Genomic DNA, 12,024 nt, shown 5'->3' on the forward strand with positions numbered 1-12,024 from the left:
CTACCTTTATAGCTTCTGAGCATATCATTCATGTTCCAGCTCAGTAGAGCTGCATTTGCAGTGCAGTTCCTGCCCTCAGCTTTTGAGAGCAGAGGGTGAGAGAATTGGTGTCATGGCCAGCTGCTGTGGATGTAGCTGGTGCTTGGAATTTCGCAAAGCATGGGGCAGAGAGAGAAGGGGGAAAAGGGACAGACACCTAAAGGTTCAGATGTGGGGAGGAGGGTGCAGGAATGTAACTTAGCATCAGAGGATTTGAGGCTAAATAGGGATTAAAATACAGAAAGAACAGTAAAGCCAGAAGCAGATGGATGACAGAAAAAAATGGGCAGGGAAGAAAAGGCAGCAATAGGGTAGGTAGATGGTGAGAATAGGAAAATCAGCAGGTTAGATAAGACAGATGTATGAGAGGATCTTGCTATAGCAGGGACTTGGTGGAGAAAGATGCTAGGTGCAAGAAGGAAATGGAACTGCAGTAACCAGGAGGAAGACCAGCAAGGAAACTAAAAGCAAGAAGCTGAATCTAGGAAGGAAGACAGGAAAAGAAAGCAGGGAACAATGGGGGTTAGCAGAAATATGTTTGAGGTCTTGGATACATTCGTCTGCATGCTGGAGCTGACATTTATTCCCTTCTGAACTATTGCTTTCTCTATTGCTAAGCAAATAACTCTGAAACAAGAAGACAAGGTGTGTTGTGTTTGGCATGTGACAGGTCAGCCCACAGGAGACAGCTCATTTTTGGTGTTACTGTTGAGTCCATTACTGAAACTTGGGGAGCTTTGTCTCATAGAGCTTGCTGCTAGCACTGCAGGTCTCAGTGTAGTTTGTGGGTTTGTTGTTCTTGTACTTTTGAAGTTTATAGAGGCACAAGGAAAGATCCTAAAAATAAAACTGAAAGATCTTTAATGTGATTTAATGTGTTTTCCAAACCTGCAGAACTTAAGTAGCTAATGAAACCACAGACTGCCTCATGCGATTATGCATATGATAGTAATATGCTGTTTAAAAATAAACTTGGGCATATGATCATGTAGATGGTAAGCTATTAAAGGTTGTATGAGTTACAGAGAATGTTGCAACTTGTATTTCATAATCATCATCTAGGTATTTGTAGAGAAAGCACTAAAAAATCTCTGCATGTGAAGGTATCTTCTTCTCCCTTACATGCTTTATTTGGGTTTCTATTCAATCCACTACTATTCCTAAACACAGGCACCTAACAATAGTGTTACAGAGATCTCTTTTATAAAGTAAGATATTGAAGATATATTGCCGCTGTGTCCTGAAAGGCTGATGGCTGAACACTGTAATTCATGGTAATTTTCTTGAGGTACACAGCATATAAATTTGTCCCAAGTGAAAGAGAAGACTGAAGCCTTGTACCTGCTGTTGGTACTATTTGCTGTATTTGTGTGGCTGTTCCCTCTGGTACTCTATTTCCTGCTCCCGTGCCTCTTGCTCTGTACAGTACCTGTTGTCACAACATTGATCTTTGCAGATTCTAGAGCATGGTTTACTGTTCTGTCCTTAACTATAACGAAGTGCCTATTTTGTGGAGTATTTCCTCTCGTGTCATCATTAGCTGTAGTCCTGTGTGTTTATTATGGAAATGATGGGGAGGAGGAGGGCTGTGAATGTGATGCTTTGGGGTCCATTCTTGGACTGAGCAAAGGTAAAAATAGACAGTGTGCACAACCAATTCTAAGGTGCAATTCATGAAAAAAGCAAAGTAATTATAAAATATAATTATTTTACATTAATACACTATATTGTTTTAAAATTGATATATTGATTTTAATAATAATAAAAGTTTTGCATTTGCATCATCAAATGATTGCACTTTAAAATTCATGCATGCAGAAGTAATCATTCATACATCTTTCTCTGTTTGAGGGATTACACATTTCTTTCTATTCATATTCTTCCAGGTGACTTGGATTATTACTGGCTGGATCCTGCCACGTGGCACAGCAGAGAGACGTCCCCTATTAGTTCGGTAAGAAATAGAAAATAGGGATTCATAAGTATAAGTTAAAATGCTTCCTAATTATTTCAGTTTGGCATAGATATTTGACTATAAAAAGTTTTCTACACAAATGATGAAAACTTGCTTTAGACTACCAAGGAAATGGAAATGAGAAAGAAAGTTTTACCAGAATGCATATTTGTAAAATTACCTGAATTTTAACTTGACTTTAGCTCCTTTATAGACATGGAACTTAATATCACCATGAACAAAAGAAAAAGTAGTTGTGAGTGTGATGCTGCTCTGGGAAAGATTAGTGATTTTTTTTGTTTTTTAAGACTTGGAATTGGAAAGCATAATTTTCATTTTATTATATAACCAACCCTTATATAGTAGGCCTGTATAACATATGTTATTCTAAAGAACAGAATTTCTGAATGTGGTTTTCAGAGCTGTTTAATTGTATTGATGTTTGAACTGGATTATAGTTCTATCTGTAGACTTAATGCAGAGATTTTCTTACAAGAGGCATAAATGTTTAATGCAGCCAGGGTCCAACAGATATACTGATAGAAAACTCAGGTGCATTATGTAACACATCTGAAGGATGTTTGTGTCTACTGTGGCATGATGATGCAGTAATTTTATTGGTTTATACATATGCATCTCAATACTGGAGGATGTTCACAGTTTTAAAATTCCAATTCAATTTAATTGCTTGTTTTTTAACAGCATCCCGTAACGTGGCAACCTTCCAAAGAGGGAGATCGCTTAATTGGGCGTGTTATTCTTAACAAGAGAACAACCATGCCTAAAGAATCAGGTGCATTACTGGGGCTAAAAGTAAGTATTAGATGATTTATGTGCTAAATGCAAAGAAGTTCCACTGACCCTAGACATACAGGTGTAACACATTAAATCAGAGGACTCTCCAGTCATACGGTCTTTTGACAAAAAATGTATTCCTCTCTTTTCCTAAATTTTGAAAATTATACAGATAGATTATGACTATAAATACATTTACTCCTTCTATACATTCTTCAGTCATCCATGACAAAGGGGCTGAACCATTTTGATTCAAAAGGGTATATTTATTCAGATTCCTGTCTGCAAGATACATACTACACATGGCAATGCATTAATGGAGTCCTGCCTTTTCTAGCTCTGCTGTTTGCAATTTAGTCAAGTAATTCATCTTATAATTCACAAACATAAATGTCATCTGGATGCAAATGCTTACAAGGACTGTGTTTAAAAGCCACACGACCATTTGAAAACAGATTTTTTGTAGAAAAAACCCAAATATTTACACAGAAATCCTCTTAAATCATAGTAGGCGTTATATTAAATGTAATTCCAGTTAATGTAGCGCCCCAAAATTAAGATATTGGCAACACTGTCTAATTGATTTAAATCCCTAGTTTACATTTTTAGTAGACTTTTAGGTTTATGTGTCTAAATTGCCAGAACACTTAAAAGAGAGTTCTGTTTCTGAAGCTAGTGGGGAATACAGTGTACCAGTTCAAGCATTTCTCTCTTTTGTATATTTTTAAATCTATGGAGCAACAAAGATGGCTGATAGAATTTAATTTGGGTGTCCTTCCCTCTCCACTGAGGACAACAGAAAGAATGCAAGATCTGAAATATTCCCACCTTGAAGTGAGATATTGTGGGATGGTAACATAAAAGATGAAAACAGCTTCACTCTACTAAATGTTCAGTAGTCTATAGCAAAAAGCATATCTTTGATGCCAGCAAACAATTCTATTTGAATATGTGAGAAAAAAAGGTTGCTCCAAGTAGGCAAACTAGATTGAAGAGTTGAAGAGCTTCTCTTGATTTTTCAGGTTTTAGTTGTACGTATTATGAACTAAGGCCCTCATTGATAAATTTTACACACTATCATGTGACAATATTGTTGGCAGATAGGCTTCTGGATACTTTTTTGAGATTAAAGCTCCTGCTAGTTATTGTGATTGCAACATGGGGAACAAATACCTAATGAACCATCATTCCACTCTTTCATTTTATTATAAAACTCCTCTGGGATCTTCCTGACCAAAAATAAACCAGAATAAAAAAGCCCCTCACGTGACTGGAGAGAGTAAGATAGTTAAAGAGATAAGTCAGCAACACTACATTTTCTTTGTATTTTATATGAAATCTGGCCTCTTGAGGGCACTTGGTTTTTTATTGATGTTCCTATCTCTGTATCCTGTAGTCATCTTCAAAAACAGATCTCTTCAGTTTCAGTTTCTCTTCTGTTCAGCAAAAGCCAGAAGTTTCTGGCTTGTCCTGTCATGTTCTTGGATGACTGCCTATGTTTTAGTATTACCAACATTCTTGTGAACTCATTGCCCATATGTAATAGTTGTGAATTTGCTAAGTTTTCAATTGATGTACCAGCTGCATTTTGGGATTTCATACACTTGCAATTTAAATTTGAGTATATGACAATTATTTGTAAAAAGTGCATTTGCCTGGTAATTTATTAATTGTTCTTTCTGCAACAAATGAAGGTACTCAGCAAACTGTGTAAGACTGCTCAGAAACAGTAAAAGGAATATGAATTTTATTCACTGTGTGTCAGTTTTACTTCTTTTTGTCCTTAAACTTCTCTAAAACCCAAATTGACAATATGTTTTTCTATGAACATTTCAGGTGTAATTTTAAAAATAATGGGAAAACTGATTAGTCTATATATTTGTGTTTTCTGTGACATCTGCTTGATGGCTTGGAGACTCACAAATTTATGATTAACTAGGTTGTTGGAGGAAAAATGACAGAATTAGGACGACTTGGTGCCTTCATTACCAAAGTGAAGAAAGGTAGCTTGGCTGATGTGGTGGGGCATCTCAGAGCAGGTAAATCAATCAGTTGTGTATAACATATATTGTCTTTTAGTAATGGCCTATTGAATGCAACCTTTAATTTATACTAACATTTGTCATGTGTTATAGTAATGTTTTTTAGATACAGAACAGTACTGTAATGTTATGAAATGCCATGGTTGCCTACATTTTTAGTTTATTATGAACACAATTGTTTGGATGTATGAGCAAAACAAAAGACACTCCTGAGGGATGCTGGTAAGAGGACTGAGTGACAGTGGTAAATTTTTGTTTGCTAGCTCAGGAGCTGCTTATTACACTCCACAGAAGCAATGCAAACATTTTTTTTTTAACTTATTGTGGCAAACAAAGTTCACATCACTGAAGGATGACACACTGCATACACAGTGGATTTTATTAGTGTTCCTTTCAGTGTTAACTGTTACAAATGAAAATGGAAAATAAGCCGAAAAAAGGTCCTAAAACGTTTCATTTCTTTTAGAGGTATATATTGTGCTTACAAATAAATGGCTGTGCTAATGGCACTTTTCAAGCTTCTAAATGATGTGAGAATTATGCACAGCATTTGGCTTTCATAGTCACTTCTTAATGGTTTATATTTTTACTATAGCTCTAAGCAGCTACTTTCCAAATGTTGTCTTAACAAACCAAAGTACCTATGTAGTGTCTTAAGAACCCAGAAGCTCCAGTGCCAGTGTGGATGGCTTTAGGATAATTGCCTGAAGCAGATAGTAATAAATAACTAGAAAGGATGATGAGACTCTAATAAAATTCTACTTTTTTGCCATTTTTAGTTTTTTCTTTCTTACCAAATCAGAAGTTGTTTATGGATTTTAAATGCAGATTATAATTACAGGAAATAAATTTGTCTCCATTAATCTTAAACCATTTGGGCTGAAATCCTAATTTTCTTTTCTGATCTAGGGTTTTTTGTTTGTTTTTTTTTTAAATGAAAGCTATTTTTAATTTCTAAAACTTGTTTTAGAGCCAAAATTATTTCCCAGAAAAAAGATATTGTTTTGCACATGTCCAATGCGTGAAAGTTTTTTCATCCTATTGCACAGGACCAGAGCACACAAAAAAGGTATGGATGAGTCCTTGGAGTTAGTAAAACCACTTTTTTCCTTGTAAAAAACATCCAAAATCTAGGTAGGTGATAAAACTTTGAATAATTGTACAAACTTCATAAATGTTAATAATTGCAAATATGAAGTCTTGCATGAGGAACAGAACATCCTTGTGCAAGAGTAACTTGGTTGGCTGGGAGCCAACCAGCTAAAAAGCACCTTGACAGGAAAGTGTCTGAAGGTTTCAGTACAGCTTTTTCATGGTTTAAATTATTTTTATGTTACTTGAAAATGTAGATTTCATTCCTTATAAAAAAATATAAAAGTGAGATAACCTCTCTTTAAATTCAAGGGGATGAAGTTCTAGAATGGAATGGTAAACCCTTGCCTGGAGCTACAAATGAAGAAGTTTACAACATTATTTTAGAATCAAAATCAGAACCTCAAGTTGAAATCATTGTTTCAAGGCCTATTGGGTAAGGCTAAAGACTTACTTCTTTAGCACAGTTATTACTTCTGTTAATAGGAATCTTTCAGGGATTATTTGTGATTTAATTATTTTTATTGCTTAATAATGGAATACAATTCTCTTTCTGTTACTGACATTCTGTGTAGTCTGTTTTCTTCACTACCATTTACAGTCTTGTGCCTTTGCAGTGACGTATAAGCATAAGTATTGTTTTCTGTGTGGTCAAAGTACTATAAAGACTTTTGCCAAGTGGCAAAGGAAAATTGATGGATTAGTACACCTGTGCATGACAAACTTTTGGTTTTCAGGCTTTCAGCCTACTAGATCAGAATAACTTATAAATATTTTCATGAGTAGAGGGAAGCATTGCAGGATACTAAGCCAATACTAAGAGGATTTTAAACAGGCCCTCTTTAAAAAGGACAAAAAAAGGAAACACAAAACATTTAATTGAAAAGACTGTACTCACCCTGAAATGTTTGTTGTCAAACATGGAAGCAAAAGATTCAATTAAAAATTAGCATAAATGTGTTATGTTTATAATCTTTATTTTTTTTATTATGAATTCAGGTTTGGAGTTTTGTGACAATAATTCTTGTTTCCTGAATACGCCTTAGAAGGTGTTATGGTTTGACACTGTTATGATTCCCGATCCTTCACCCCCTGGCCTACCTCCCCAGGCCACATGGCTTTCCCCTCTCCCACCCAGCTCACTGCTGGGCAGGGGAGGTTTGCACTCTCCACTGACTGGAACCAAAGAGAGCGAGTTCTCCTGGGAATTCTGCTTTTAACCCCTCTGTGTTCTCAGAGGCGTGTCCACCTTCAATTGGTTATTCTAAGTGTCAGTATCTGAACTTGACCCCTGACTGCATTGACCTCTTCCTTCCAAAAAATATTCATTTTCCGTGTCAAACCACAACAGAAGGAAAATAATATCTGTTCAAATTGATAAAATTGGGGGGGATTTGCCCTGCATTAGTGATAGTAGTTTTAATGATAACTGGAGTGTTCTGAGCTAGGTCTTACAAAATTGAATATGAATTATTTATTGTAAATTCACATTTACCGTGCAAAACAGAGTCGCATGATTTACAATAAGAAGTGATTCTTTTGAATTTGCTATTTTCATCTTAATTATAATTTTTGCTTGTCTTGAATATGATACTTTTTCAGTTTTAGAAACAAAAAACTATTCATTTTCTTTCTGACTAAAATATCATTTTATGTTTTGATTATTGATTTTTTCCGTGCTATGCGAGTGTAGCTATATTTTGCAAATAAATTTTGCCTTTTTAATGACAATCTCTATTAAAAGTGCTTAAAAATTGACATTAATAGGTAATTCCACCTATCAGTTTGATCTTCTAATGGAAAATGAAAGTCTGATACAATAATAGTGGCTGTTAAATGCTATAATTACCATCCAGCTGAAGACCCTGGAGAAGCAGAAGCTTTATTTTTCATTTTTGGAGCTAAATTAGGAGATATTCTTAAAAGAAAATTGCAAATTCAGTTGTACAGATTTGTTATTAAAAATAACATGCCTTAAGGAGATTTTAGGAAGTCTAGTTTTTATATTTAAATCAGCAAAAAAATAAATATGTTGATACTGGACACGACTTCAATTCCACATCTCAATTGTAGAAAACATGGAAATAGATTTGTACAACTGTAGAACTGATGTAAAAGGAAAGTGCTAGATTACCATTTTAAATAATGGAGTTTAGACATATTTATTGCTGTCAATATTGCAAATGTTGTGTGCCCTTAAACTTCTAAGATAGCTTTGGTATTAAATCAAATATATACATTTAGTTTACAAATTTGATAAATCTATTAGTTTAGAAAAAATAAGTACAGGGTGACTGCATTCCAGTGCCACATTCTTGAAGAAAAACTGAAAAAATACCACACTTTTTTGAAGTTTGTTCAAAGTCAAAGAATGTTCCTGAATCTGAACAGTGGATTTTATAGTAGAACAGTGCACCCAGAAATAGTACCCAATAAAATGTAAAGTTTTTCTTTGGATGACCCATATATATTTTTTCAATATGTAGTCAACACCAGATAACATTAGATTTTGCTTTTGTTTTGAGATAAGTGCAGAGTTATTTATCTGTAGATTTTAATTGTTTTTTTCTTTTGCTTGAGGGTCAGGTTGTTTTTGGGGTTTTTATGAGAGAAAATAATTATCCCTAGAGCACAGAACTTTAAAATTTAAAGACAGATCCCTTCTATCCTGCAGTAATGAGTCAAAGTCCAGTTTTATGTCAGATTGGGATTTACCTGTCTGTCATCTGAAAATAACCAAAAATTTCAGACATTGTACAACAGAGAAAATCCTAATAGTAGTTATCAAAAGAAAGAGCATACTGCACAGTACTTTTTTCCCCCTTTTTTGCTGTTTTATTAATAGCTATGATCTATGTAAATTTTCTTGCATAATGGAAAATTATTTGCTTGATTAACATATTACTTTGATTTTGTCCCTAGCTCCACTTTGTCTTGTTTTCCAAACTGTGTGATGGTTTCAGATTCATGACAGGGAATTTTGTTTCATCCCATAACAACAGATCTAGTATGTCAAAGTTTGGTGGGTACTTTTAGGTGCTGACTAAGCAAAATTGAAGTTGCTTGATACAGCATTAAGTGATAATCCATTACAGCAAAAAGTCCTGTGAGGGACGAGGTTCCCGAAAGGCCTGAAAATGGTATTTCATCTACATAATTTAAGTGTTTTCATCTCTCAGTATTAATAATGCAAATAATGTACCAGCACTTTTAATAGTCTTGATTTAAAAATTCCTAGCATATTAGGTCTAAAAAGCCCAAATATGACACAGTTTGCCTTAAGTGAATAATGGAAGTAAGTCCACAAATTAGACTGCCAGTTACAAAATTGCGGTCTAAACAATTTGTTCAGTCCTGTAAATTTGGATTTCTCTGTCTGACAGCAAATGTAATTTTAAGTAATGGATAATTGTAGGATGTTTATTAGAGAAAAATGTGAAGCACATAACACTATTAGCAGCTAAAGGCATAACAATAATGAACAGTATAACCACAATAGTACCATGGAAACTCCATAGAAACTAATTGACACTAATTCTAATGGCTGCAACACAAGGTAGATAAGGAACCTATAAAAAGTAGAATTAATGGGTTGGCTATCTCAATATGAGGGGAAGAATTACCTATGAATATGCATACAATGTGAGAGGTGGTTAACATAGGACAGCACAGAAAATCCTTTGGCAGTATACTTTTTGGAGAAGACGCGTGGCATGGTAACTAACTCACCATCTCTTGTGTGCTCTGTGGGACAGTGCAGGTAAAACAAATGTTTTTTCATTTGTCTCTGTTTTCTTTGTCAGATGCTAGCTATCTTTGCTTAGATTTCCACAGATAATGCTGCCAAAACTGTTGTTTCTCTGCTATGATCCAGTTCCTCTCTGCAGCATTGGTTAATGTGGTTTAGGTCCTGGAATGGACGTTGAACCTCCATCATAAACCAGGCAGTGCTGAGCTCCAGAGACCTGCTCAAGTAATTACTGCAAACTGCAGATTGATCTACAGGTTCTGATGGCAAGGAATGGATTTGGAAATAGCAGGATGAGCACTGGGGAGAGGTAGTCAGAAACTCTTTAGAAGCTCTCTGGGGTGTAGAATATGATACATCTGTTCCTAGAACAACCTAAAAAGTGTGGGTTATGATCACATTTGAATTTGGTTCTTCTTTAGTGAGCAACCTCTTGACTATATCCCTCAGAGAAATTATAGCTGTTCCTGTGCAAAATAGTGATTCTCACAAACCATATATCTGCACAGAGTTGTTTCAACATAAGGTACGGTTTTGTTTAGTTTTTATAGTCACTGAGGCATGAAAGGATAAGATAATAATATGTAATATCATGTAAGACTACACAAGGTAGAGATAGAAAAACAAAGTTTGAAGGTGGCACCTCTTTACTGCAGGTGTGTCTGACACTACTTTTCTCAAGTTCATATTGCTCCAAAAGGGGAGTAAAATTTTGTTACTGTATTTGATAAGCAGCTGTATAACTTTTCACTTAATTTTTCTTTGACTAGTCTAGTTTTGAATATTTTAAGTAATGAACTACTAGTTCTTTAAAGACCTTTTTTGTAAATCATATATCAGAATTTTTTCTGCAGTGCAAAATTAAAAGCAGGCTAGATAAGACTAGTTTCTTACAGGAAAAGTTTTAGATTATACTTTCCTTTTAGAATGTTCATTCTCTAATTAAAATGCCAACATTTAAACAGTGTAGATCTGTTTCTCCTGTTGATTTATTATTAAATTTTTCTGTATTGGTTGTAATAGTGTGACAGTACCTTAGCAGAAATATGAATCCGTTATTAAGTTATTATTAATGTGTAATTAATATTTCAATTTTATTTTTAGCCTTTTTTTCCTACTGTATTGTTGACAATACAAGAAAAAAATCCAAACAGAATTAGTTTTAGTGTTATTCTTTAATCACACCAGGACTATAGAACTTGGCACTGTGGCTGGCACTTTCCATGTTGAAACAGTCCTTGTGCATGTGAACCTTCGTTTAGACATCCTAAAAGTGATATTACAAACAATGCTATACTGCAGATGAGAGTGTTCATATTGTAGCACATGAAAGTATTGCAAACTTAACATTGTATTGAACAGAAAAATCTATTTGATTATGGTAAGTAAATACTTCAAACTGATGAGAAATGCCCTGAAAGTCTGACCTGGAAAAGAGAAAATGTTAATAGGAAGAAGACAGCACAGCATCCCTGCTGTGCAACAGGTTCATATCTTTCATATATGTTCATAAGATTGTAGAGTAGTACTGTGCCGTGTCAAGAATGACTAATTCAGCTATAATTCCATGAGTTTGAGGAAACCACATTATTCTTGACTCATGAAGTTAAGACAAGGAGAAGCACATTCTTGTTTAGCGATGTGAGGTTTAAGCTGATTTGAGACATTAATGCAGAGCTGAAATAGTCTATTTTAAAACACAGGCACCACAAGTGTAAATTGCAGGACACGAAAAGTGACTTTAAGTCTCAGTGATTGGGCACCGTTGCATTCTTTTTCTGATACGAGTGTCTGTTTCTTTTTCGTAAGTGACTTTCATATAACTAGGAGTCTTAGTTTCATTGACTTCCAAGTCAGAAAGATTTCTGAGCAGACTGTTTCACTGAGCAGACTGTCTGAATACCTTTAAAATTGTCAACTATAGACTTAAAATCTTGTAAATGTTCTTCAGAATTGTTATTACAGTTCCAATTTTGGATTAGTCCATGTGGATGAAAATACATTCAAGTAATTCACGGAAGAGTTTTATTTCCATTTCCCCACTCTGTTGCTTTGTTAAGATTTGTGCAGTACTAGATAATTGTTGCTCTTGTAAAGTATTTTCAATGATGGCTGAGAAGAGAAAGAGCCAGGAACAAGCATCATCCAGATTTTGATGGAAGAATAAATTTATTGACAATAAAATGCTGACAGATGTGTGTGGACATAATCAGTTTATCTTACTTATATCTGTATATCTGTTGGATATGTATGTGTGGAAAAATGTCCATTCCCAGTTGTAATATGGTTTCATTTTCTTTTATCTTTTGGAGAAATGCATTATTCACTTGTTTGTTTAACACTGCTAATAATCT

General features: G+C 34.7%; 1 protein-coding gene across 23 annotated transcripts in view; it reads left to right on the forward strand.

Moving 5' to 3' along the window:
• RIMS1 (regulating synaptic membrane exocytosis 1) overlaps positions 1-12,024 on the forward strand; it is a 301,823-nt gene that overhangs the window by 172,849 nt on the left and 116,950 nt on the right. For all 23 annotated transcript variants that reach the window (XM_085574744.1, XM_085574729.1, XM_085574732.1 and 20 more), the window contains 4 exons: positions 1,926-1,993; positions 2,696-2,806; positions 4,728-4,827; positions 6,235-6,358. In XM_085574744.1, the coding sequence (XP_085430870.1) occupies positions 1,926-1,993; positions 2,696-2,806; positions 4,728-4,827; positions 6,235-6,358 (403 nt within the window). The remainder of the gene's footprint in view (positions 1-1,925; positions 1,994-2,695; positions 2,807-4,727; positions 4,828-6,234; positions 6,359-12,024) is intronic.

Source organism: Lonchura striata, chromosome 3 (assembly GCF_050655825.1).
Source record: "Lonchura striata isolate lonStrDom1 chromosome 3, ASM5065582v1, whole genome shotgun sequence".
Lineage (NCBI taxonomy): Eukaryota > Metazoa > Chordata > Aves > Passeriformes > Estrildidae > Lonchura > Lonchura striata.